This window comes from Ornithorhynchus anatinus, chromosome 4 (assembly GCF_004115215.2).
Source record: "Ornithorhynchus anatinus isolate Pmale09 chromosome 4, mOrnAna1.pri.v4, whole genome shotgun sequence".
Lineage (NCBI taxonomy): Eukaryota > Metazoa > Chordata > Mammalia > Monotremata > Ornithorhynchidae > Ornithorhynchus > Ornithorhynchus anatinus.
The window spans coordinates 7,779,316-7,805,740 of NC_041731.1; the positions used below are offsets into that span (position 1 = coordinate 7,779,316).

The 26,425-nt window shown below is 46.3% G+C and overlaps 1 protein-coding gene across 3 annotated transcripts in view; it reads left to right on the forward strand.

The window, feature by feature from the left end:
* The window catches only part of ARHGAP39 (Rho GTPase activating protein 39), a 278,167-nt gene that overhangs the window by 126,270 nt on the left and 125,472 nt on the right, over positions 1-26,425 (forward strand). For all 3 annotated transcript variants that reach the window (XM_029062655.2, XM_039911686.1, XM_029062658.2), the window contains exon 4: positions 13,558-13,641. In XM_029062655.2, coding sequence (XP_028918488.1) covers positions 13,558-13,641 — 84 coding nt within the window. The remainder of the gene's footprint in view (positions 1-13,557; positions 13,642-26,425) is intronic.

Genomic DNA, 26,425 nt, shown 5'->3' on the forward strand with positions numbered 1-26,425 from the left:
ATATTTATTGAATGCTTACTGAACTAAGCGCTTGGGAAAGTTTAATACGATAGAGTTGATAGACTGTCCCCCAGTAGCTTAGTGTCTAGAGGGGAAAGAGATATTAAATTGTGGATAGGGAAATGGCAGAGTCTAAGGATATGGATGTGACAACTCTGGGGAAATCTTCAGTGGATGAAGCTCTAGACTGTAAGCCCGTTGTGGGCAGCGAATGTGTCTGTTTATTGTTATATTGTACTCTCCCAAGCGCTTAGTACAGTGCCTTGCACACACAGTAAGTGCTCAAAAAATACAATTGAATGAATGATTGATTAGGTGTCACTCAGGTACCTTTGTTTTGATTGACACGCCCCTCCTCCCCCCAAACCAGCTGCCCAGGCTCTCTGCAGTGAAAAAGCTGGGTGTTTTAGAACATCTCAAATCCTGTTACCCACAGAAAAATTCACAAATTTCTGACTCTAGAGTCTCTCCACTAGGAGGTATTTAAGGGTTTTGGGGGTTTTTTTTGGCTTTTCGGGTGATGACAAATCCTGGTCTGAAAGTATGTAATTGTCGAGTCGTGCTCAACTGTGAGCTAGAATTCAGTTTATTATCGAAGGGAAGTTGTTAAAACAGTATTAACAATAATATTTATCAGCCGCTCATGAGTGCTGACTTGCTGCCAAAGATTTGTCACTGTGAGGTGGAGAGGGAGTAATCGAGGTAGGATTGCATAGCTACTGTAGTCTCAAGTGCAGAAATCCCCACAGAATGACCTTTCAAAAATGATCCCAAAAAGTCGTCAGATCTGACAAGCAAGGTTTCATTATCTCCTCATGGCGATGGCTCAAATTGAATCAGGGGAAGTGAAACCACATCGGAATCTGCTCTTACCTCTCTCTTGGTGTCCCAGCACTATTTATTGGAATGGCACTTTCTGGCGGTGTTGCTTTTCTATCAGCTAAGGAACGATAGCCTTAGTTACTGAAAATAAGGCTGTCGCGTGACTGCATCCATCTCATTCATGGCAAGCGAAGGCAGTTTTCATGTGATAAGATAATTCCGGAGGATTTCAGTAGGCTTTCAGGGATGTGGACCGAGGGAACTGTCTGTTAAAAAAAAAAAAAAATTAAATAATCCCCTCCGTTGTTACGGGGAACCAGGGACCCATTTTCCCATTTCCAGGTGGAAGGATCTGGAATCTAAGCTGTTAGTTTCCCACCTGATTCTTTGAGCGTTGATTCGCCGCCTTCCTTTTTGCCCCAAGCAAAGCCGTGCCAAATCCAAGCTGTGACTATTGTTGGCTTTCCTGGCGCTGCTCGGCCCAGAGTCAGCCAGATCCCGCCCGTGTACGTTTCACGTGTACATATGAAATAATAATCTCTGTCAGCATCCTATCTGTATATGAGTGATGGTTTGTGTGGGCTCTTCTATTTTTATGTCTCCCTCCCTCGTTGGAGGGTAAGCTCCCACGGGCAGGGATTGTGACCCACGCTTCTGATTCATTTTCTCGGATGCCTAGTGGACCGCGTTGAGCACAGAGAACTAAAGTGACTTGCCCAAGGTCACATGTCTGTCTCCCCCTCCCCCCCCGACCTTCTGGACTGTGAGCCCTTTGTTGGGCAGAGATTGTTTCTATCTGTTGCCAAACTGTACTTTGCAGGCGCTCGGTACGGTGCTCTGCACCCAGTGAGCGCTCAATAAATACCATTGAATGAATGAATGAAATGAATGACTGAATGAAAAAAACATCTTTACTACCGCTACTGTTTCCTGCCACTCTCAGGAGAGAGAGAGCCACGACTCGAAGGAGCACAGGCCTCAGGGTCAAGAGACGGAATGCGAGAGGAGCTTTCTGAGCAGAATTTTGCTTGTTGGGGCAGTTGGGAGAATTTGCATGTGCACATTTTTTTTTTAAATGGTATTTGTTGAGCACTTATTATATGCCAGGCCCCGTATTCATTCAGTGATATGTATTGAGCGCTTACTGTGTGCAGAGGACCGTACTAATCGCTTGGAATGTACAATTCGGCAAAAAAAATAAAGGCAATACCTGCCCAACAGAGGGCTCACAGTCTAGAAGAGGGAAACAGTCAGCAAAACAAAACAAGTAGTCAAGCATCGATACCATCAAAATAGATCAATAGAATCGTAGATAGACACATCATTAGTAAAATACTAAGCCCTGGAGTAGATACAAGTTAATCAGGTTGGATACAGTCCATGTCATTCGCTCATTCTTTCATTCACTGGTATTTATTGAGCGCCCCCCGAGTCCAAAGCACCTTCCCAAGCATTTGTTATGGGAGTTAGGTTGTGGTGGAAGAATCCCAGGTTTTGCCGCCCTTCACCCTGGTCCCTCCACTCATTTAAGCTTCCCGGGCAGCAGCCATCATTAGTTAAAAGTTAATAATTGTGGGGTGAGAGGTTGCCCCTAATAATTTACAACTTACATCGCATCCCAGATCTGCCACTTTCCTGTTGTGTGACCCTGGGTAGGTCATTTGATGTATCTGGGCCTCAGCCTCCTCCTCTGGGAAATGGGGATTACCGACTTGTTCTCCCCCGGATTTAGGCTGGGAGTCCCCTGTGGGTCAGGGGCTGTGTCCACCGTGATCATCTTGCATCTAGCCCACGACTTAGTACAGTGCTTGGCACTTAGTAAGCACGGGATAAATACCATGTTAATAATGATAATAGTAATAATCCCATGAGAATCTCTCAAGTGTAGCTCCATTCTCCCAGAGGAGTCCAAGAATTTTCTTGAATGTCTGGGTTTTTTTTAGACCACCGGAGCCAGTCTCCAGACGCCAGCCTCTTCTCAGCTTGGACTCTCGAGGCATCCCTGCGACTCTTCCCTGGAAAGTCACTTGGGAAATCAGGGCTGTAGGCTGAGGGTGGTTCGTAAGATATTCCACCCAGCCCTCAACTAACCTGGAAGATCCGAATGATGTCAAATTCCCAAGAATTTTGAAGCCAGGGAGGATTTTTTTTTTTATTTATATCTGCTGGTCGTATGGTGCATGCGGGAAGGTTTTGATCGTTCCTGTAACATTTGGAAATGCATATTTCATTTAACAGGGCTCTCGAGCAGATTTTTTTTCGCTCAGAATGACTTGCAGTGTCGAAATGCCTCCATATGGCAGAAGGTAGTCAGATCATTTAGATGAAGGAGGAAAAAAGAAATGGCATAATAGCTAGTGTGCGTGTGCAAAATACTAACCTTTTGCTCTCCCTGCCCCGCCGTCAGGAGGATAACTGAGACTTCCCTCTCATCCATATTTTTCTAGGCATTGCAAGGTTAGAGGATGATGTGCCCAGAAGCATTTAGGTGGGTCAGAATTCAATTTGAATGGTGTAAATTTCACAAGCATCGTCTGCATTCTGAAATTATTATGTCTGAGATATGAAGCGACTTTGGTGCTGGATTCATTCTACGTACTTCTCAAAGGAGGACAACGTAGACGTGACCCCAGGCCCAATTTTTCTTCAATATAGCTATAATTTAGGAGACTACCATTTGGCCTTTCCATTTCCCCTTCCCCTTTCTCTGTGAAGATGGCGGTGCCCTCGTAAGATAGAAATTCATCGTGAATTTGAAAGGGGAAATCCTGGGGACACTGAATCTGTCCTACCATCCTTTCAAAGGACGAGGGGGCATAAGATGCTGTCATCCTGCTATGGCATGGATTTAGTTGATACATCATGAAAAAATAGCAGTTTTACAAGCTAGCTAGTCTTATTTCCCTCCCCTAAAGTCAGCTTTTCCCTAAATTAATGTGCTGCTTTGCTGTTGCCCAGGCTTCTCTGTGAACAGTGACAACCTGCGAATCGTGTTGGTTTTCCTGATGCTGCCAAGAAAAGCACACTAAGTAGTGAAATATGTAAATTGTTATATGAATAAGTGCTCTGGTGTCTGAGTAGTAAGTGCCGAGGTGGTTACTGGGGAAGAATGAACATTTATCGGGGATTGCCTCCTGAAAGTGGAGGAGGGGGAAGGTGGCCTGACCCAGTGGAAAGAGCCTGGAACTGACACCCAGGAGACCCAGGTTCTAATTCCAGCTCTGCCCCAGTCTGCTTTGAAACCGAGGACAAATCACTTCACGTCTTCATAGGCCATAATTTCCTCATCCATAGAACGACGATTAAGAAACCTGTTCATAAGGAGGGACCTGGTCTTTGTCTCTAATTCCCACCTTTCTACTCTCTCCCAGGGCTTAGCTCAGCGCTGTGCACACAGTAGGCTAACCCCCTTTAGACGGCGAGCCCCGTGTGGGACGGGAATCGTGTCCGACCTGATTATCTTGTATCTAATCCCAACGCTTAGCCCAGAGAATGGTACAGAGCGAGGACTTAACAGACGCCTTCATCATCATCACCTCACCTCCATGTCCCTGACCCTCCGTATCCCTGAAGCCGTGAGGAGCTGTGTCTTTAGTCTAAACCCTTTCGCTTGGCTTTGGTTTCTTCCTAGGACTGACCGTTGTGTTTTGATAATAGAAAGTAATTGGCAGAAGTTCACAGAGCCTCCCTCCGCTTTCCCCCTCCAGCCAGTCCTCTGGGTTCCTGCCCTGACAATTGTCCCCCTCTCGAGTAGCCAGAAGTTGTGGAGGGGTTGAGCACCGAGCTTGAGTACAATCAACTAAGCTCGACGTCGGGATGTGGGAGTTGGGAAAGAGGAAATACAATACGAAAATATCTGTGGGCAGTTCAGCACCTCCTAAAATACTTCTTCCTCTGATCCCGTCCATCTCATAGCTGGAAAGGAGAGGGGAATTACTAGGTCCTGGGGAAACTCAGCGTCAGGCAGATCCTGAGCAGAGATGGATAAACTCCAGTTCACGATTTTATCTGCTCTTGTGAGAATCCAGACTTGTCCCTAGCTGAGCTAAGAAATGGCTGTAAAAAAAAAAAACACCCCAAAACAAGTCATGTAAAAGTATTGGCAGTGGAAGGATAAAAATCATCCATGTGGACTTTCCTCTCTTGTACCTCAATGAGTGGCTTCATTATGTAGGGAAAATTTTTTTTTTGCCTTTTTCTCCTAAGGGATTTAGAGTCAGAATCGAAATCAGGGTGGGGCATTCATTGATCCCAGTAGATAAAAGTGGATTATTAATGGACTCGTTGGATATTTTCTCAGTTTACGTACCAAACAGTGAGCACACCTCATACCTGAAGGAGATAAGAGCCCCAGAATAAAATAACTGCAGGTGAAATGAGACTACTAGCTGTCACCTTATTTTAAGGGTCTATTTTATGTTTGCACAATTAAAGTGCTTCCTCATTTCCTTCCTTCTACTTACTGAATAATACTCATTTAATTTTTCCAGTTTGTGCTTCCTTCACCCATATAAATAATGGAGTCATTCATTAATTGAGATTTCCATTCAAATTTCAGATGATATGAAAAGGTGTTAAATATTGACTTGGAAGTAGGTATTATCACCATGAGTGAACTTTCCATTTGCAAACCGAACCCTGGCCATGTCTCTCGATTCATTAGCTGAAATGCCGCCATATTTCTTTATTATTCTTTGTTCCCCTCGCCTTTGGAACAAGGAGCTTGGCCACTTTCCAAGCAGGGGAATTTTTGAGCTCACCACGCCATGTTGTTGATCTCATTTGGCACGTATCTCTTTTGGAGGAAATCCTTTATGAGGGGCCGGGCTTAGCCTCTGCCTGAAGCATCCCTCAAAGGCCTACCACCCCTGAGAGGCCGTCAGCCCATATCCATCCGCATTCCCGGGCCCGGGCTCTTTCTACTCGGCTACTTGGCCTCTCCATTCATTCTTTCTGCTACGCCCTCCTTTCCCCTCCCTTTTCCTTTCCTGTTCAGAATTCTCCCGATTCCTCCTCCTCCTCTTCTCCTCCATTAACTTGTTTGGACTGAAAAAAACAACAAACAACTAAACCTCCCACTAGAAACCAGTGGGTGCAGAGAGTACATTCCCACCAGGCCCCAATGATTGCCTCCCTTCTCCCTCCTCCTCCTCCTCCTTTCAGCCTCCCACTGGAGATCACAAAGAGCTTAGTGTGAGGTCAGCCGTATCCCTCGGAATGACTTCACCTGCCATGATAGTAATTACTATTGCAAGTTCTGTTAATGCAGGGGTGTTTTCAAATCGTATCTCCTCCACGAGGCCTTCCTGACCAAGCTCTCACTCTCATATTTTTTGCCGTCTCTTCTGAGTCACCTGTTCACTTGGGCCGTATCCCTTAAGCACTTTGATTTTCATCCCACGGCACTTATGTACATAAGCCGTCTGAGCAGTTGGATCTCTACCCCTTGGGCCCAACCCCAGCCCCACAGCACTTGGGAACATATCCGTAATTTATTCATATTAATGCCTGTCTCCTCCTCTAGACTCTAAACTTGTCATGAGCAGGGAACGTGTCCACCGACTCTGTTGTATCGCACTCTCCCAAGCAGTTAATATAGTGCTGTACACACAGTAAGAGCTCAATAGATGTCATTGATTGTTTGAATTAAGTCCATGAGTTGAAGGTCATCTTTTTTTTTTTGTCAAAATATCAGCCAAGGCATAGCGAAGTTCCTTGATCCATTTGATAAATTTATCAGATGTGCGTGTGTGAGTGTGTACCACAGGGAAAATATGAAATACAGGTATGCCCAGGCACCATTGGGACAGGAGATGATATAATCCCCAGAATTACCCAAATCCTCCCATTTTACCCAACGTTCCAGCTGTGTTCACAGATGTAATCCCTTTACTTGTGCTGTTTCTGGGCTTCACTGGCAACATTTAAAATCGAGAGTAGTTTAGGATACCTGTTTATATCAACAATATTTATACCACTGCCTTTTCAAGAAGAATGATGCCCCCATAGAGGCGATAAGATAAAAATAACCCCTCTCAAAAATTCTTAAAAAGTGGGGAGAAAGAAAATCCTCTAAGGGAAAAAAGTATATAACAACGTCCAAACCTTCCAATCGATCAATCAGTAGTATTTGAGTGCTTACTACATGCTGAGCACTGTACTGAGCGCTTGAGAGAGTATAGTACAACAGAATTAGCCGACACGTTCCCTGCTCATAACAAGCTTACAGTCTAGAGGGGAAGAGAGGCCTTAATTTATAATTTAAAGATACGTACATAAGTGCCGTGGGGTTGGGGATGAGGTGACTATCCAGATATTACAAGTTCCAATGTGGAATAGTGGTGAAAATATTTAAGAAAATCGTTACAATTTAAAAATTTCTTGCACTCTCCTTATCTTTCAAAAAATAATCCCCATTTCCCTGTTGATTGGTTTATGTGATTTGCTAATTTTTAACTGATGTTTGTTGCTTCTAGCTGAATCTACATTTTCTTCCTGCTCCCATCCATCTGCCGGTCTCCCTGGTTAAAGTGAAAACTTTTTGAGGGCGGGGACCAGGCTCCCTGTTTTCATTTTATGCTTCCATGATGCTGGTACTCTGCTGTTCGTAAAGCAGGCACTCGGTCGATATTAATGGCTGGCTGGCTGGCCGCCTGACTGACGGACATAAAATTGGGTTAAATCATATATTGGTTTTGAAACAGGTTGGCGAAATCCCTATCTGCCAGTTTCCTCAAACAAAGGCTCAGATTGACTAGATCACCTTAGAGTTGGACGGAACATGGTGACAAACCAAGGAAAGATAGGCAAAGGAGAAGTCGGCAGGCATTAAGAGTCGGAAACAGTAGTAAAGCTGAAAACCAGAATGAATCACTGAGATAAGTGTTATGTGGATTTCCAGCCACTTTAAACAGAGGAGTTGAGCAAGGCTGCTCCCTGCCATATTGGGAGAGAGCAGGTTAAAAAGCAGAATAGAGCAGCAGAGCCAATTGGAAGTCAGTGATCAGGAATTATTTAAGAACCTACTCTGTGACAGAGCGCTGTACTAAGCACTTTGGAAAGTACAGCTGAGGGAGAAGACAAAATGCCTGGCCACGAGGAGTAGAGAATAAAGGATTATCCTGTCAGAACTTCACCAGGTGCTTCATCTGGAATCTGAGCTGAAACTGGGCGGGGAGAATGATGGAAGAACACAGGCCGTGGAAGGATGGCGGTTAGGAGAGGGGGACTCCTTCCGGCAGGTCAGAGGGCCTCAGTTGCTTCCAACCATGATATTTTCAGACCTGGAAGTTAGAATTTCTGTCACAGATCCACTTTCCTGAAAAGTCAGTTCTTTCCATTTTGAATGTGAATCCAGAGAGCTCTCTTTCTTTAGCCTATAGTCGGTGGTGATCTTGTGCACCAGGAAAGAAAGAAAGCCATCTGGGGAAAGCTCTTTCCATAGTCTTAAAAGGGGAGTTGTTCTCAGGGCTGATTTTCCTGCTGGTTCATGCCGGGTCACTGACCTGGAACTTTTTTTTTTTTTGTATCAGAGTTCTTACTATGTGCCAGGCACTGTATTAAGCACTGGGGTAGATACAAACTAATCAGGTTGAACACAGTCCCTGTCCGACGTGGGGCTCATAGTCTCAATCCCCATTTTACAGATGAGGTAATTGAGGCACGGAGAAGTTAAGTGACTTGCCAAAAAGTCACACGGCAGAGAAGTGGGTAGACCCGTGCTCCATCCACTAGGCCATGCTGCTTTTGCACTGGGAGCTTTGGCAGAAGAGAAAACTGGTGGTTACTAATGACAGTGAACTCCTTTGGAGTGTGGTGGTTTTTTTTAGGTTGATTTGCAAATCATCCCTGATGCGTTTCTTATCGAGTTGTGTGTGTTTTGGGGAACAGCATTACTAATCTCCAGCAAAACTCTGGCATGTCATCCTAGAGGTTAGAGTCTTTAAAATCCCATCATCAGCACTGCTATGGGGATCCACTCTTTAGTATCATCTCAGGAAGACTAGGACCCTCTTTTCTGGAAATTTGGGATATCACAACTTTCTCTCGGAATAGACATCTCTCTTCCCTGGGATCTGGCTATACTTAAGCGGCCGATCTGGAAGGGTATGCTGTTTCTCATTAATTCTGCGTTCTACTCACCTGGCGGTCAGCGTACTTTGGTGAGGTTTTGTTCTTCCCCTGTTCCCCCTCCTCACCTTCATTGCCTAGTGTAGGATGCCAGCGGAATGTAGTAGATGTCGATGGCCCTTTCAAAATCGGAGGGAATCCTGACTGCTCCGAGGCCCATGGAGGGCCAGGTGCTTTCAGAGACACCCCAAACAACGGCCCAACCTGGAAAATACTCAAGTCTTCCTCATTAAGACCCATCGCATTGGTGTGGGGAGCTTAGGTGATTTCCAAAGAGCACATTTTAAACCCGGAACTAGAAGTCTATGGTTTGTCCCCTTCACCCTGCCACACTTTCCAATTTAATGTGATACAGAGAGGTGGCTCTGGGGTGAAACTTCTTGTCTCAGGGCCTTTCTTTAAGGACCTGTGTTCTGTTCCTGCACTGCAGTCTTGTGATTTAGAAAGGAACCTTAGTTTGACATAAACTGAATCCTTGGAACTACGAATTGAACATGCTGTGTGTTTACCACAACTGGACACTCCCCTTTCTTTAATTTAGCAGTTAAGCACTAAAGTAAGCACTTAACAAATACCACTAAAAAAAATAAAAGAGGCCCCAGATCCCTAGAGCCTCTGCGACATGCCACCTATCAGGCCTGGAGAATTAGCCTGACCACCTGAGGAAATCAGCCCTGCCTAAAACGACCTATATAATGCACCTTCGAAAAGAGAGGTCCAAAACTGCAGGCCCTTTCTCCTGAGCTTTAGATGGGCCCATTCTTTCTCCAGCCTGGACCTCTCCACCTCGGGTAGCCACGATAAGACCCGACCCTCTCTAAACTCTTCCTGCCAGCCTTTGCCGGTAAGGGTCTGCCTCTAGCCACGTGCTGATGGACATCTGCCGTTGTTTGAGGTACAGTTCCTGAAGGATGCCAGGCGGAACTGAAACGGTCGCAGACCGTTGCATCAGTTTCAAGAATGCCTTTCGAGTGCTAAGCCAGAGAATCCCCAGGGTCCCCGGGCCCTTAAATTGGTGAGTCAGTGGCCTTTAGGTAGCTTTCTCCCCGCTTCACGAAGGACCCGCTGGCAGAAATTTCTGCAAGATTTTCTTTCAAGATTGTTGGCAGTGGAGGCTGTTGACTGCTGCTGACCTCAGCTCCCGCTGAAAGGTCGGGGCAGGCAGATGCCAGCAGGGTTTAATGTGGAAACTAGAAAAATAAGTCGGAGTGGAGAGTTGAAAATATAGTCAATAGATCTCGTCAAATTGCATCTGCTACCTTAAAAGTGATGGATTCCCAGAGGGCCAAGGGCCATTAATGTTTCCTGGCAGTGCCAGCCAGCAGCTTACAACTTTTGAGGAAAAGGCCTGTGTGGGGCCACATCTGACTATAATAGTGAAGGAATTTTACACACTTTCAGTAACTTTGCAGAACTGGAGCACTGCCCCTCTCCCTTTTTCCCCCCTAGTGTTAGATTTCTTTTAAATACGGTTTTTAAGCGCTCTGCCAGGCACCTGTACAAAGCTCTGGGGTAGAAACAAGCTAATCAGGCTGGACACAGTCTACATGGGGCTCGCAGTCTTAATCCCCATTTTACAGATGAGGTAACTGAAGCACAGAGAAGTCGTCCTGCTGTGTGACCATGGGCAAATGGTGTAGCTGGAATTAAGACCCAGGTCATTTACTCAGTGCGGTGCAGAGCCCTATAGTAAGTGCTTGGGAGAGTACAATATAACAACCAACAGGCACATTCCCTGCCCAGAACAAGCTTTCAGTCTAGAGTCTAAACAGTTCCCTCTCCTAGGCTCATGCTCTTTCTATTAGGCCACGCTTCTTAGGTGTGTGAAGCCTGGGACCCATCCTAATCTGTGTGGAGTTCCAGAATCCAGGAATGGGACAGAATCCTTTCTCCTAAAACTTCAAGATTCCCCCAGGAGTCTCAGGAGTCCCTTGGAAGCTTCTAGCAGGGGAGAGAGCACCTGGGGACAGTTCTTCACACAGAAGGACTGCCTCAAAGCCATACCTCTGTGGACCCTAGAAAAGACTAGTTCCTAATGTAATTAGAGGCAGCAGTAGGGAAGACGAGGAGGAGGAGAAGGATTAAATGACTCATTGTCGTGTTTCTGCAAGTTATAATTTTTAAGACTCAGAAGCACCATTAAAATTAGCTTTGACGGGAATTTGATTTTATTGCCAGTTTCCTGAGTAAAATTTTAGAGTTCCACCTTATTAGGAAGATTTGTTTCTTTTTTGCTTCCTATAATCAGCATGTAATATTAACTCATTCATGCAAACCCTTCACAAAAGTGTTTTTTTGCATAACATTTTTAAAAATGGCCTAAGAAAATAACGTTATACATTTTGCATCACCTCTATCATTGAATCTGTAGCAGCTGAAAACTTGAAACGCGTTGTTCTGAAGCTGCACATGGGAAAGCAGACTATAAATAAGCAAGATCATTTACATGACAAATAATGAAGCGTTATTGCTCTCAAGAAAGTCCATGTGGAAATAAAATGATGTGTGCTCAGCAAACCTCAGTATGGCTTTTTTTTTCATATTTTGGCAAGTTACCTGCATTTCTGTTAAGGAAAATACCAGCCTGCTATTATCAGAGAGGGTAAATCTACCTTCCTCTGAGAATAGGTATAAAAGATATCGACACCAAACTTTGCTAAATTGTTAGCAGCTCAGAACAGCAGAAATGGTATAGTGATGAACAAATGGGGGATATTTTAAGGATTTGGAGATCTGCTATCTTTTTGTTGATCTTATATAATGTTTGATGTTTTTCTAGCCATACTCTCTGTGATTCATTGTGACAATATAACACAGGGATTTTTTTATCATAGGAAGGAAAAGAGTCATTAAGGCACCTATCGTATTATTTGGCCATGGATAATGCTAGCAAAGTACCGGACGATCTAAAAGGGTCCTCGCCCACTTCTCTCCTTTGAGCCTCCCAGAAGGGACATAAATGTTCAATATTATTCATCTATCCAAAATTGTTCTTGCTGTTCAGAATGAGTGAATGGTTAAATCTGTGACCATGGGGCATTTGATTTGCACCCCACCCTAAACCCCACGGCACTTATATGCATATCTTTAAATTATATATAATAAATGTATTTATATTAATGTCTGTATCCCCTTTTAAACCGTAAGCTCATTGTGGGCAGTGAACATATCAGCCAACTCTGTTTTGTTGTACTCTCCCAAGCACTTAGTACAGCGCTCTGCACATAGTAAGCACTCAATAAATACCATCGGTGATGATGATGAAAGGCTCATTGCTGTTTAATATACCAGAAGCATTAATTTCTCATTTTGGGAGCTGGGAATGGGCTTGGTTTTCTTCTGTTCCGTGGAGTCTTAAAACCCTTACTTTTCTCTCTCCTCTCCTCCCCTCTTCTCTCTTCTGTCTTCTCTTTTATTCTCTCCTCTCCTCTTCTGTCTTCTCTCCTATACTCTTCTCTCCTCTTCTCTCCTCCTTTCTCTTCTCCCTGCTCTTCTGTGTCTCCTCTCTCTTCTCTCCTTCTCTCCTCTCTCCTCTTCTTTTTTTCTCTTTTCCCTCCTCCCCGTCTCCGTCTTCACTTGCTGGCATTTTGGTCATTTAACAGCTCATTAGTCCTTTCATAAGAGAGTGGGAAGGGGAAAAGAGGCAAGACTCATCCGTCAGTCTGGCTACTTGTCGTCAGCTCCAGCAGATGGTTGGTCAGGCTAGAGCTAGAAACTCGCGGCTGAAATAGGATTTGTAGATTGCTTGCAGATTTAATTTCTCCATGCTCTTCCTGTCACCGTTAGTGTAGAAACTGGAAGTCGATTCTGTATTTTAGACTGACGATACGAAGACTAAGTATGTCAGGATGGGCTGACAGGATCCTCACTACTGTATTGCTCCAGTCTCGTCGAGCAATGAGGCATTTTCATCTTGCCATTCTGACGATGAGAAACGATGACCTTTTTATGATTTACAGAATTGAAAGCTGTTCAAGTGGCAACATATGAAATGGCTAAATGGGATCTTTAAGGGGAAGGACTGGGCAGGGATGGATGGGTTGATTGCAGTAGATGGCAGCAGGAAGTGGGACCCTCCCCTTCGCTTGTTAATTGCCCGGTCCCTTCTCCTCCTTCTTGTCAGAGACGAGCACCATTTTTCTTCTCCTTCCGGGTCGTATCCATATAATAATAATAATAATAATAATAATGTTGGTATTTGTTAAGTGCTTACTATACGCAGAGCACTGTTCTAAGCGCTGGGGGAGATACAGGGTAATCAGGTTGTCCCACGTGAGGCTCACAGTTAATCCCCACTTTACAGATGAGGGAACTGAGTTAAGTGACCTGCCCACGGTCACACAGCTGACAAGTGGCAGAGCCGGGATTCGAACCCATGACCTCTGACTCCCAAGCCCGGGCTCTTTCCACTGAGCCACGCCGCTTCTCCATATCAGTTGGCCCCTTGCCCTCTTCTCGCTAGGCCACAGGGTTTAGGATGTGGTGACCCTAGGTGGGAGGGTAATTAGGAACTGGAGTATTGGATCGTGTTTTAAAATAGAGAGGAAAAATAAATCGCCAGCACCGGTGCTAATGATCTTTGTCGATGTTATTTTCTCGTTACAGTTCTTCACCACCAGGAGTATTTATTGAGAAAGACTATGAGATTTATCGGGATTACAATGCGGAAGGCCAGCTTCTTCACTACAGGTAGTTCCAACTTATCTTCAACCCCCAGTGCTTGGTTGTTCGCAAATTGTTTTCTCTGGAGAAATGTGGGTTCCGTTTCATGTACTTGGGCATCAGCAGCTACTCGGAGTGGGTATGTCAGAGTGAAAGGAAGTGCTTACTTCACCTGGCGATTTACTGAATTCTTTTCAAGTGAGCTTACTTCTCATTTTTTGCCTTTGTGTTCATTCTGTTGCCGAATTGTGCATTCCAAGTGCTTAGAACCATGCTCTGCACATAGTAAGCGCTCAATAAATACTATTGAATGAATTCAGTTTTGTCTTGTTTGCCTGACATATATATGATATATGGTTTAGATCTAGGTCCAGTAATCTCTCCTTTAGCAATATCTCTCTTTGCCTTATTCTGCTTCCAATCACAACCTCACCAACCCAGTTTTTACGGTTCCACACTTTCTCCATTCCTCCTTGTATCACCATCTCTCTTTTCCTGACTCCTTGCTGTCTTTTAACTCTCATATTCTGTCTGTTCCTAAATCCGGCCGGTTTTTCCCCAACGGCATTTCCAGATCTGCCCCATCTCTCTCCACATGGCTACCATCCTGATAATAATAATAATAATGGGGGTATTTGTTAAGCGTTTACTATGTGCAAAACACTGTTCTAAGCGCTGGGGAGATACAGGGTAATCAGGTTGTCCCATGTGGAGCTCACAGTCTTAATCCCCATTTTACAGATGAGGTAATTGATCCAGATCCTGATCTAGACAACTGTAAAATGTGAAAGTTCATCTTTAAAATGAGGTTAAAATTCCTGCTCTCCCTCCCTCTTAGCCTGAAAGTCTCATCTGGGGCAGGGATTGTGTCCAATCTGAGTATTTTTCTATACATCACAATGTTTAGGCCGATATTTGGCATTAGTAAGCGCTTCACTCATTCAATCATATTTATTGAGTGCTTACTGTGTGCAGAGCGCTGTACTAAGCGCTTGATGGCTTTATAAATGCCATCATTATTTACCCTTCCAATGGGGCAGTAAATCATCCATCACTCCTACAATCTCAGACGAGGGGAGGAAGTTGCCTTTCTTCTTTCGGTATATCTCAAAGTGGTCAGACATTTCTCTCCATTCTGAATGTTTTTTTCCCCCTTATAGTCACAGGTGTTTCTCTCAGAAGAACCTCTTTGCTGTTTCTTTGGCAGCCGTTGTTTTCTTCCCTGTCAGTCTTCCTTTCTCCAAACTCCTTCTCTGACCTCCCCAGTCAGCATACCCTCACCGTTCACCAAGAACGCACCTCCCTCCTCACCGGGAGATGCGTCAGATGCACTCTCCTAGCTGTTGCTGGTTGAGCTGTTCGAGTCGCCTTCCATTTCTCCCCTTACCACTTCAATCACATACACACACTCCCACTCCCTAACACCCTAACTTCCCCCTGTGCACGCATACACACACATTCGTACACAAACACACCCACCCCTTCCAGTCCTTTCTCCCTAGAATGGAAGAGCCTCCTAATAGGGACATAGAAGCACCCTGCCTTATCCCTGCAGATCTCCTCCAGACTCACTTGAGGCAAAATCATCCAGGTCCATAAGCGCCCTCTGCTCTTTTTTGTCCCAGATAAATTGCTTTTCTGTTGTTGGTTTAATAGACATTGTTTCAGAGTACAAAGCTTTTCCAGCAGGGAGTATGGGTTGGGTTTGTTTTTTTTTGCCCGACACATTGTGCCGATGGTAAAGCATTCATTCATTCAATAGTATTTATTGAGCGCTTACTATGTGCAGAGCACTATACTAAGCACTTGGAATGTACAATTCGGCAACAGGTAGAGACAATCTAATCAGTAAGGGAAAAGCATCTTCTACAGCGTTTTTCAGAGATGGTGGTGACACAGGTACTTCCTCTTTGCCCTCTCCACAAACCTCATTTTTCTCCCTCATTTGGTCACGTCTGTTTCTTGGCACAATTCGATATTTTAGGAAAAATACTTTATCTTTTAATTCCACCCAGCCTCTTATCGTTTGATTCTATGGCCCTCTCCCTAATCGTGCTTACCTTTAGACATTGAGAAACAGAAGACGTAGCCTAGTGAAGAGAGCACAGTCCTGGGAGTCAGAAGGACCTGGGTTCTAATCCCAGTTCAGACCTCGTCTACTACTTGGGCAAGTCATTTTACTACTCTGTGCCTCAGTTACTGCACCTGTAAAATGGGGATTGAGACTGTGAGCCTCATGTGGTTAAGGGACTGTGTCCAACCTGATTATCTTGTACCTACCCCAGCGCTAAATACAGTGCTTGGCACATAATAAGGACTTAACAAATACCATAAAAAAAAAATATCCTGGAAGCCAAAGCTGATCACAAACCCACCAAGCATCAGCAGGTAGTGCCATGATTTTAAAAATCCAGCAAACACTTGGAATCCTCTTTTGGCTTCCTTTGCACTGGCCAGGCATTTATTAGCGAACATCCAGTACTCCAATAATGGGCATTCTCACAAACCCAGGGCTCTAGCATTCCCATGCCAACAGGGCATGCTGAGGCCAAGCGGGCTTGTCTGGTGACAGAAAGTTCCTCTGTTCCCTAATAGCACTTTAACCAACTTGCAAATCGAAAGGACACTCTATGGTCCAGTGTTGGTTACTGCCTTTTTTCTTGGAGGTCGACCTCATTCATCCAGTCGTATTTATTAAGTGTTTACTGTGTGCAGAGCAGTGTGCTGAGCACTTGGGAAAGAACAAGACAACAATAAACAGTGACAATCCATCCTTTTTGCCCTCAGTTTTAAGGTTTTGGCCCAGATGAGCTTGCAGACTTCTTCCCGGATCCTCTCCCCGGATCCTGGGCCTGCAGGGATGCCAGGCAAACGAGATGATTAGCACCCTCTCAAATCAAGTTTCTGCCGAAACTCTCAGTCTGGGGCTTTGTCTCCGCAGACCCTTGGCTCTTGCAATTTCTTTTTCCACGGCCTCATCATTCCTATTCCCATTATTCCTGTTTCCTATTATTCAAGCTGCAGCATGTTATAAGCGTAATCATGCTGCCTCTCCGTGTAAATGAAGAAGCACAACCTTCCCCCTTTCACATTAGCCGTTCCAGATTGGCATTCGCATCTCTCTTTTCAGGCTCCTTGGGATAAGCTGCCCGCCGTTCTGTGAGCTTCTCTCTCCCTTGCCAGATTTACAGTTTGGTTGGATGTGTATGCTCTCGTGTGTGTATGCTGATTTGTAACGTGTGTGTGAGCGCGTGTGTGTGAGCGTGAGCGGGGGAAGTTAAGGTGTTAGGGAGCGAGAGTATGCTCTCCACTAGTAATAATAACAGTGGTATTTTTTAAGCACCTACTATGTGCCCAGCACTGTACTAACTGCTGGGATAGATGAAAGCCCATCAGGCCCCACATGGGGCTCCCAGTCTAAGTAGGAGGGAGAGCAGGTATTGAATCCCCCTTTTACAGACGAGAGAACTGAGGCCCACCGAAGTGAAACGACTTGCCCAAGGTGACCCAGCAAATGAATGGTGGAGGCGGGATTAGCACCCAGGCCCTCTGACTCCCAGGCCCTTGCTCCTTCCCCTAGGCCACGCTTCTTCCAGAACCTCAGCCCCTTTGGAGGGAGAGTGCTTCCCATTCTACAGATGCTTGGCATCTTAGACCTATCTTTGAGCTTCTCTCACTCCAGTAAATAATTTCATCTTATTTCAAAACTCCCCTTTCGATGCCCCTTAGGGAGCCCGTTGTTGGTTGGATATTGTCTCTATTTTCAAAAGTCCCCTTTCGATTCCCCTTAGTGAGCCCGTTGTTGGGTGGAGATTGTCTCTGTTGCCAAATTGTACTTTCCAAGTGCTTAGTACAGCGCTCTGCGCCCGGGAAGCGCTCAATAAGTAGGAATGAGTGAATGGAGAACGAACCTGACGGAAAAGTAACGCTCTAGAGGCAGCCCTAGCTGAATGTTGAAATGCTGAGTTGTTATACTGAAATATTTACATTGGCGTATAGTCCATAATGTTCACATCTGCCTTCTTATGGAACTCTTGGAATTTATTAATGAGGAAATCCAATGAAAGGGAAGAATGGAGAGAGGTCTCTTGGCTTCCCGTTCGTATGTTTTCTTCTCAACTCTATCTGCTGTTCTGAGGAAGATAATCATATGGGAGCCAGCGGGGGTAGAGCCGCCCCCACCTGTGCCACCCAGGCCCCCTCTGCCCCTCCGTGTGCCCCTCCGCGTGCCCCTCTGCCCCCCTGCTGAACCTGCAGCCTGCCAAGATCTACTCGTCCCAGACTTGGCCCAGGGAGTCGATCGTGAAGATGGTTTGGGTTGGCACACCGATGAGTTTTTTTGGGGGGGTTTTCTCGCTACGGGCATTCATTTATTCGAAACTGTGGTTTATTAATTGGAGGGAGAGCCTCCCTTAGCAGGAAGTAAAGCCAGTTTCCGTCCCAGAACGTACAGACGCAGTCTCTCTCTTTTCTTATCAGTCCTCTGAGTTGCAGATTTAACGATCTCAGCCGCGCTCAGAAATCTCCTCGGGAGGACACATTCATTCTTTATTTGTTTTCCGTTTGTTAAAACGAATCCTCTGTAAAGGACAAGCATTGGGCCGTTCTGGGTTCACCGGTCATTTTAGTCGTGTATCATTCACAAAATCAGCCTTGCTGTTTATTGTCTCCGTGCCCCACAAGTCATTTACTTCGATCTGAAATCCACACCTCCCTGGCCCAGAAGTGTCTGTGCTTCTCTCTGTTGTGCTGTTGCTTGAGAATTACGACCCACCCGACAGCCTTTCCCCAGACACCAAAGGCAAAAATAGATGAGTTTAGATCGCGTGCCTCTCCCTGGTAAAGCCTAGTTCTCTCCGAAGTCAACGTGGGTTGGCCACAGTGGAGCCGAGCGGGCTGCCCTCGGGTCGGTCGATTGGGTTTGGTACCGTCGACGCTTCCTGCCGGGACGGCATAGGCCCCTCAGAGGGGTTAGCCGGGCTGGAAGGTCGGTGGAATTGGCTCCATTCCCGAGCACAGCATCCTCTGCAAGAAACTGCAGGTCTCCCTGCCAGCAAACAGTCTGCCTCCGGAACAGACCCCCACATTAATAGATTAATTCTTTCAGGCATTGAACCCCGTACCTCCTTTGTGCGCCGACCAGCAAGACGGCACAGTGGGAATGTCTGCCTTGTGTTCAACTGAACGGATTCCAAAAGATGGAAAAGCATCTCTTTAAGGGCTGCAGCTCGAATGGTGAATGAAACGGAGGCCTCTGCCTCGGGAACTAAGCATAAAGGGCAGCTCTTTAGGATCGGCCGCTGACCGCAGCTCATAGATGGGCAGCGTCCGGATCCCGAAAGGGCCTCTCCCGATAGGAACATAAGAAATGGCATGGGCCGGGTCAGGTCAGCATCCTTCGAGCCCCAGTATTCGGCCTCCGATGGTGACGGTCGGGTGTTCGGAAGAACCGTGTCGTGGAAGTCCTTCTTGGCATTGAGCTTATCTTTCAGGGCCAGCCCCAGACTCGGGCTGGCAGCTACGGCGGGGCGGGGCGGTAGGTTGGCAGCTGTTGAAAATAGAAGTTTGCAAATCTGGAGGTTTTATCTGCGAGGGGCAGCCATTTTCTCCTGCTTCAGGAAGACCGAAGATCTGAAGCCGGCCCTGCTAATGTTAGGTGTATTTCCTCTAACTTCATGCTTCGTGAGAAGCAGAGTGGCTCAGTGGCAAGAGCACCAGTTTGGGGGCGGGGGGGTGTCAGGAGTCCTAAATTCTAATCCCGGGCTCCTCCGCTGGTCAGCTGTGTAACTCTGGGCAAGTCATTTGACTCCTCTGGACTTCAGTTTCCTCATCTGTAAAATGGGGGATGCTAAAATAAATTACAAAAAGGAGGAAGAGGGAAAAGAGACAGTACATGAGGTAATGCGTGGCTCAGTGGAAAGAACCCGGGCTTGGGAGTCAGAGGTCATGGGTTTGAATCCTGGCTCTGCCACTTGTCAGCTGTGTGACTGTGGGCAAGTCACTTCACTTCTCTGTGCCTCAGTTATCTCATCTGTAAAATGGGGATTAACAGTGAGTCTCACGTGGGACAACCTGATTACCCTGTATCTACCCCAACGCTTAGATCAGTGCTCTGCACATAGTAAGCGCTTAACAAATACCAACATTATCATTATTATTGTTATTGTATCTACCCCAGTGCTTACAACAGTGCTTGGCACATAGCTTAACAGATACTATTATTATTTTTTTTATTATCTAGCATTGCTAATTTTTGCCCTCCACACCCTTAAGCTCTTCTCTGGTAACTATTTATGGACAAACTCCTCTTGGATCTACTTATTACTGCTACTACTACTGATAATGATGATGATGTTAGTAATTGTGGTATTTACTAAGCACTATATTCCGGGCCTAGTACTGTATTAAGCCCTGGGGTAGGTAGAAGATAATCGGGCTGGACACCAACCCCGTCCCCCAAGGGGCGCACAACCTAAGGGGGAGGGAGAACGCGTCTTTAATCCCCATTTTACAGATGAGGAAACTGAGGCATGGAGAAGCCAAGTGACTTGCCCAAGGTTACGCAGCAGTCAAGTGGTGGAAGTGGGCCTAGAAGCCAGGTCCCGTGACTCCCAGGCCGGCGCTCTTTCCACTAGACCATGCTGTTTGTCCTCTCCGTACACTTCAGCTTGCACTCTTCATTCTTCTCCAGCTCTCCTCCTCCTCTAGGCCTCATTCTTATCTCTCCCACTACCAACCTCTTGTTCACTCCACTCTCTGGAACTCTCTCTTTCTGAAAATACAGCAGATTCCCGGCACTCCCCTTTTCAAGGCCCTTCTGAAAGTCCATCTCCGGGAAGCCCTCACGGATTAACTTTCAGTCTCCCCACCTTGCTTCTCCTCCTACTCCCGGTTCAGAACTTTGGCATCCCCTTAGGATTTCGTATTCACAGCCTCCCGTGGCATTTTGGTAAGCATTTTCTTTACCTCCTATATACCCTCTTGCTTAAGCGTTGAGATACAAATTACCCTTTTTCCTCCTCCCTCCTGTCTGTAATTTATATTAGTGCTTGTCTCCCCAGCTAGATTGTCATCTCCTTCAAACAATACTTAACTTCTCTGTGCCTCAGTTACCTCATCTGGAAAATGGGGATGAAGACTCTGAGCCTCACGTGGGACAACCTGATTACCCTGTATCTACGCCAGCGCTTAGAAGAGGGCTCTGCACATAGTAAGCGCTTAACAAATCCCAACATTATTATTATTATATCTACTAATTGTGTTGTACTCTCCCAAGAGCTCTGCCTACTTATTAAAGGCTACTAATTAATGATAATAATAATAATAATGGTATTCATTAGGCGCTTGCCATGTGCCAGGCACTGTTGTAAGCACTAAATGATTGCTTGGGTCCCTCAGCTAAGGCAAGGCCAGATCACGCCTGCCTTCAGTGTCACCTCATAATCAGTGACACAGACGGCTCTTTGTCCTGGGGCCACCTCAGGTCCACCCAGCTGCCAGGGCGAATGTGGCCAGTTGTCTGTGTCTTTTGGACAAGTGATCTCATTACTCGGACCTTAAATCATCTTTTCTGCGAGCAGTACTTTCTGTGTGGGTGAGAGAAAGCTGTTGCCTTAATTTCGCTCACACGTCTCTGTCGCTCCGATTTTCGTCATCACTGATGTCCTCGCCGTTATCTAGAAAAGTCTATTGTAGGACCCGGGGGATCGAGGTCCGGGATAATCTCCCTCTGCGTTCCTGCTCATCGCTTCCCTCTCCTTTCCCTGCCTTTCCAGCAGGATTTTGACAGGAAAAAGCTTAAAATAGGCACCTAATAGGAATCGTGTCTGGAATCCTTATCAGCTAACAGGCGATACCCATTTCCTCCTAAGTGCCCGGCACCTTCCCAGGTTGGATACAGAAATTAAATTCAACAGGACCCGGTCTAGGCACAAGTGGAATTCAAAAGCCTCCCAAAACAAAAGGGATCGAGAAAAGTTTTCCTTTCATAGGCATCGAGTTGAAGCATTCATAACGCTAACGAAGATGTCTCCCTTGGAGAACAATGGACGGGTTTTGAGGCTTCAGGACCGAGAGCTTGCACAAATGAATTGATCGTAGCGATGGCTCAATGTCACTCACTGTTCCTGCCGAGGCAACAGAGTGAAACGAACAAGGCAGCGGGCGGGAGGTTAGCACACGACGAAGGGCACGCGAAGCGTTTGGTTTTTTGTGTTTTTGGTTTTTTTTCAAAAAAGTTAGGTGCCATTTTCACTTGAGTTGATCGCAACGTAATCCCGATTCTGTGCTAGGCCTAGAATGGTGGCCTTTATGGCCCTTGCAAGTTCCACTGCCCATGGAAGCCAGCTACCCCATTCATTCATTCTGTAGTATTTATTGAACACTTACTGTACTAAGTGCTTGGGAGAGTACAGTGTAACAACAAACAGACACATTTCCTGCCCACTACAGGGGGAGACGGACGCTAACGGGACTAAATAAATACTTTTCAGGATTCCTGCTGGACTCGTCTGCGGAACACCTTCCGTGGCTGTTCGGGAAGAATCCTTCCCCACTGGTGGCTTAGCTCCGGCGGGCATTTCCCCCTCTTGGCAGAGTCAGAATTAGGACACGAGTTTAAATCTTTACGATTAGAATGTGTTGAAGCGGCAGAGGGATAGTCTAGGTGATTTTCTTAGACTCCTTCCAACTCGTTGATTCTCTACTGTCCATAAACCCCAAGAGGACTGGAACCTGTCTAACCAGTTTATCGTGGCGTCCAGCAGTACAATCAGGTGGGTGGGTTGGTTTCAACAAGGGCCCTGTGGGATACTCCACAATCAGGGAAGAGAAGGGAAAGTTTTTACCAAAGGAGAAGCTGGAAGAAATTGTCAGGTGAACAGCTGATGAGGTGAGGACGGTGACTTCGGAGTTGAGTCTAATAATAATAATAATGGCATTTGTTAAGCGCTTACTAAGTACCAGGAACTGTTCTAAGCGCCGGGGTAGATACAGGGTCATTTATTCATTCATTCGATAGTCTTTATTGAGCCCTTACTGTGTGCAGCGCTTGGAAAGTACAATCCAGCAACAAATAGAGACAATCCCTATTCAACAATGAGCTCACAGTCTAGCGGGTAATCAGGTTGGGCACGATCCACGTCCCACCTGGGGCTCACAGTCTTAATCCCCATTTACAGATGAGCTAACTGAGGCACAGAGAAGTAAAGTGACTTGTCCAAAGTCACACAGCCGACAACTCGCGGAGGCAAAGTTTGAACCCACGCCCTCTGACTCCCAAGCCCCCAAGCCCATACTCTTGCCTCTTGAGTCTAGAGAGGGTGCTGAGAATTATTGGCTCAGTTCTTAAACCCTTAGTACGGTGCTCTGCACACAGTAAGCGCTCAATAAACAGGATTGAATGAACGAACGAATGAAAGGAGGGTTCACGACAAAGCTTTTTAGAACAGCAATGATTTTGGCCTAAAGACCAAACCGGTGCTCAGATAGTGACGCCCAACCCCTGCTGTCTGAAAGGGAGAAGATAAGAAAAAAAGTCCATGGTGGGTGATGTCTCAAGGCATATGAAGAGCATCTTCCCAATTTTCTCTGCACTTGGACCTGTGACTTTGGGGCATTTGATATTCGCCCCACCCTCAGCCTCACAGCACTTACATACATTTCTATAATCTATATATTATAAACTATATTAATGTCTGTCTCCCCCTCTAGACTTTTAGCTCATTGTGGGTAGAGGACACGGCTACCGATTCTGCGGTATCGGACTCTCCCGAGTCCTTAGTACTGTACTGAACACATCCTGAGCACTCGACAGATACCATCGATGAGTCGATGATATCTAGACGGTCACCTTAGCGGAAACACACACTGGAGAAAAAGCATAATAAGACTTCACTGCCACAATCGCAGTACTTCGGAGAAACAAAGTGTGTATTTGAGAAGATCCAGCGGTCTCTCATAAATGGTTCTAGCTGCTGCCCCAAAAGGAAAATTTTCAAAGCCATCCTCTGCCTCCTGCTAGGTGGACTGGTGTTCCCGGAGACTCCAAATGCTGCCAGCCACAAAAATGAGCGTTACGCTCCTGGAGTGGAGAAGCATCGAGTGCCTTGAATATGTCCATCTGACACAGCTACCTTGATTCACTCAAGAGAGATCGCCAGAGATGTAATCTGTACCTGCCTGCAATCAATCAATGGTATTTATTGAGCACTCGCTGTGTGCGAAGCACTGCCCTGAGCGCTTGGGAAAATACAGTACAATAGAAGTGGTAGACACGATCCCTGCCCATGACGAGCTTACAGTCTACGGGGGGAGGCAGACAGTAAAATGAATTACAGATCGGGGAAGTGGTTGAGTGTAAGAATACCTAGGTTAAGTGTTGTAGGGATGGGGTGAGTATCGAAGTGCTTAAAGGGTACACGGCCAAGTACACAGTTGACCCAGAGGGGAGGCAGACATGGGGAATAAGGCCTTAGACAGGGAATGTCCTTAGAGGAGCGGTGATCTTAGGAGGATTTTGAAAGTGGGGAAAGCGGTGGTCTGTCACAAAACATGAAATTGTGATAGGTTGGCGTCAGAGGAGCAAAACGTGCAGAGCGGGTTGTAGTAGGAGACGAACACAGGTAGAAAGGACAAATGCGATTATGTCGTGCTTTGTAACTCAGCTCACATCTTTACACCGGCCCTTTTTTCTAAACTCTGGTGGGTAAACTTCATATTCCGCCGAGCCGATGACCGAACAGACAATAGGTTCTGATTTCTTTCAGATTCAAACAAAAGAGCCTGGACAGGTTCTTTTCAGCTGGGTCTCCCCTTTCCCTGGAGGCCCAGCCTGTGAGGCAAGTTATTCTGGGCAGAGGGCCTCCCCTAATCTATTGCAAGGGAAAAGAAAGTGTAAACTCTGGGATTTAGTGAGTGCGGACCTGATGCCAAAATGGTACAAATGACTCTTCAAAAAGCACGCTCAAAGCAAGGAGGCCAACAGCGTCTTCATGTACTCTCCTTCCTATAAACCCCTTCCACCCCGATCCCTAAGGGAGTCTTCTGGCATAAATCCATTGTCAATCCTGCTATCTGCCTCTAGGCGTAATATTTGCCCACCATCAGCCGGACCTGAAATAATAAAGCTTTATAGCGTTAGGAAAGAAATGATTAATAATCTTGTCAGTCCTAGCTTCCTCTTCTCCCCGCTGCCCGATCACGTGGCTTCAGTGGGGCGGTGACTAGTAAAACAGCACAGTCAAGGTTAAGAACAGCTTATTCTTCCTGCTGGAGTCATTCACAAGGAAAATGACTCTCAGAAGGCATCCCTGCAGCGGTTTTATGGCCACTCATTTTAGGGAGATACGGAGACAACAAATTTGAAAAAGATCCCATTCCCGGTCGTCACCGGGCGTGCCGTTTCTACCGCCTCCCCCTTGCCGTCTCCGGCCACCTTGAAATCCAGCCTGCTTGAGGAAAACCCGCATCCCCCAGCCTGGAGCAGGGCTCTTGGAGGGAATTTGTAAGGAAGCTCGATCCTCAAGAAGGCGGAGATGTGTGTCGCTGGGAAGGCGTTACCTCTCCGCCAACAGTCCGATGGGAGAAATTGTCAGATGAAGATTAGTGGCTGCCATTAGGAAAATGATGACCTGCTCACTGTGTTGTAGTTAGAAAGCAGAGCCCTTGAGCCCTAATGCATCGACAGAAAGGGAAGTCACGAGGTGCCTTTGATTCTTAACCCTTCATTAGCATCGGAAGTTTGTTTTCATATAGAGGGACCTTTTAGGGCCCTAGAGATCGTCAGTGATAGCCATCTGGCAGCGCTGACTACAGTTAAATCAACACTTCCGACGAGGACGTTGGCAATCCGCGTAGCTGTAAACCTTTCTAGAGCAGTTCCCTGTGGTTTATACCTGAGGACTTAATCTTTTGCTGTTTGTGCAACCTAATGTCGGGGAAGACAAGAAGTATGTGTGGAGTTTCAAAAGAAGTAAGCCCCCTCAAAGGTTTAGCTGATCCATGCTTCCCCTAGTCAGGGGTTGCTGGACGCCCCCTAAACCTAAACCTCCTGATCAAACTCAAGGCCCCATTCACTAAGATGATGACGGTCTATTTCAACCTGGGTAGTCTCTTACTTTTCTGCAACAGGATGGATGAGGGGAGTTGTTTAGACCGTGAATACCAGAAAACTGTTCAGAGTTGACTTAGTAAAATCGGCCGCTTCCCCTCTCCCGAGAGCCAAAGGCTTTGTGTCGAAGTGACCTAGAGCTAAACTCTCCGCTTACCGGTTTTACAAGGCGAACCCGCCCTCTGACCCCCAACACTGAGGCATGCTCAAGGCGCAAGTGGCCACACATCTGTCACGTCTGCCAGATGGCTAGAATCCCTTTCACACCAGCCCCCGTCGGCATGTCAGGGACAGTTCCAGTTGTCTGGGAGGGCTTCGGTTTCCGAGCACGTGACTTCTGCAGCCAGCTGTCCGACCCACTGAGCTCCTCCTCACACTCCCGCTTCATCATTTTCCACTGGGATTAGGATGAGATTCCGTAGTATATATTTTGTCACAAACGGCTTCATTTTACCAGATGAGCGCTCAGGTGTCTTGGGACAGAACGAACCGACGGTGCGGCCGAATCCAAAGGGTTTCTGGTCTGGAAGAATTTCTGGTGGATTAAAACCTGCAGGCGGGCCCTGAGGGAAGAGAGTCTCTCGTTCTTTCCTCAAGAATTTCACAGAACTCAATGGTGATCCCTTCCACGGCCCTGCAGCTTCTACGAAGCTGGGAACTGTCCAGTCGCCGCCCTCAGAACTTCCTTCCCCTGGAAAGAAA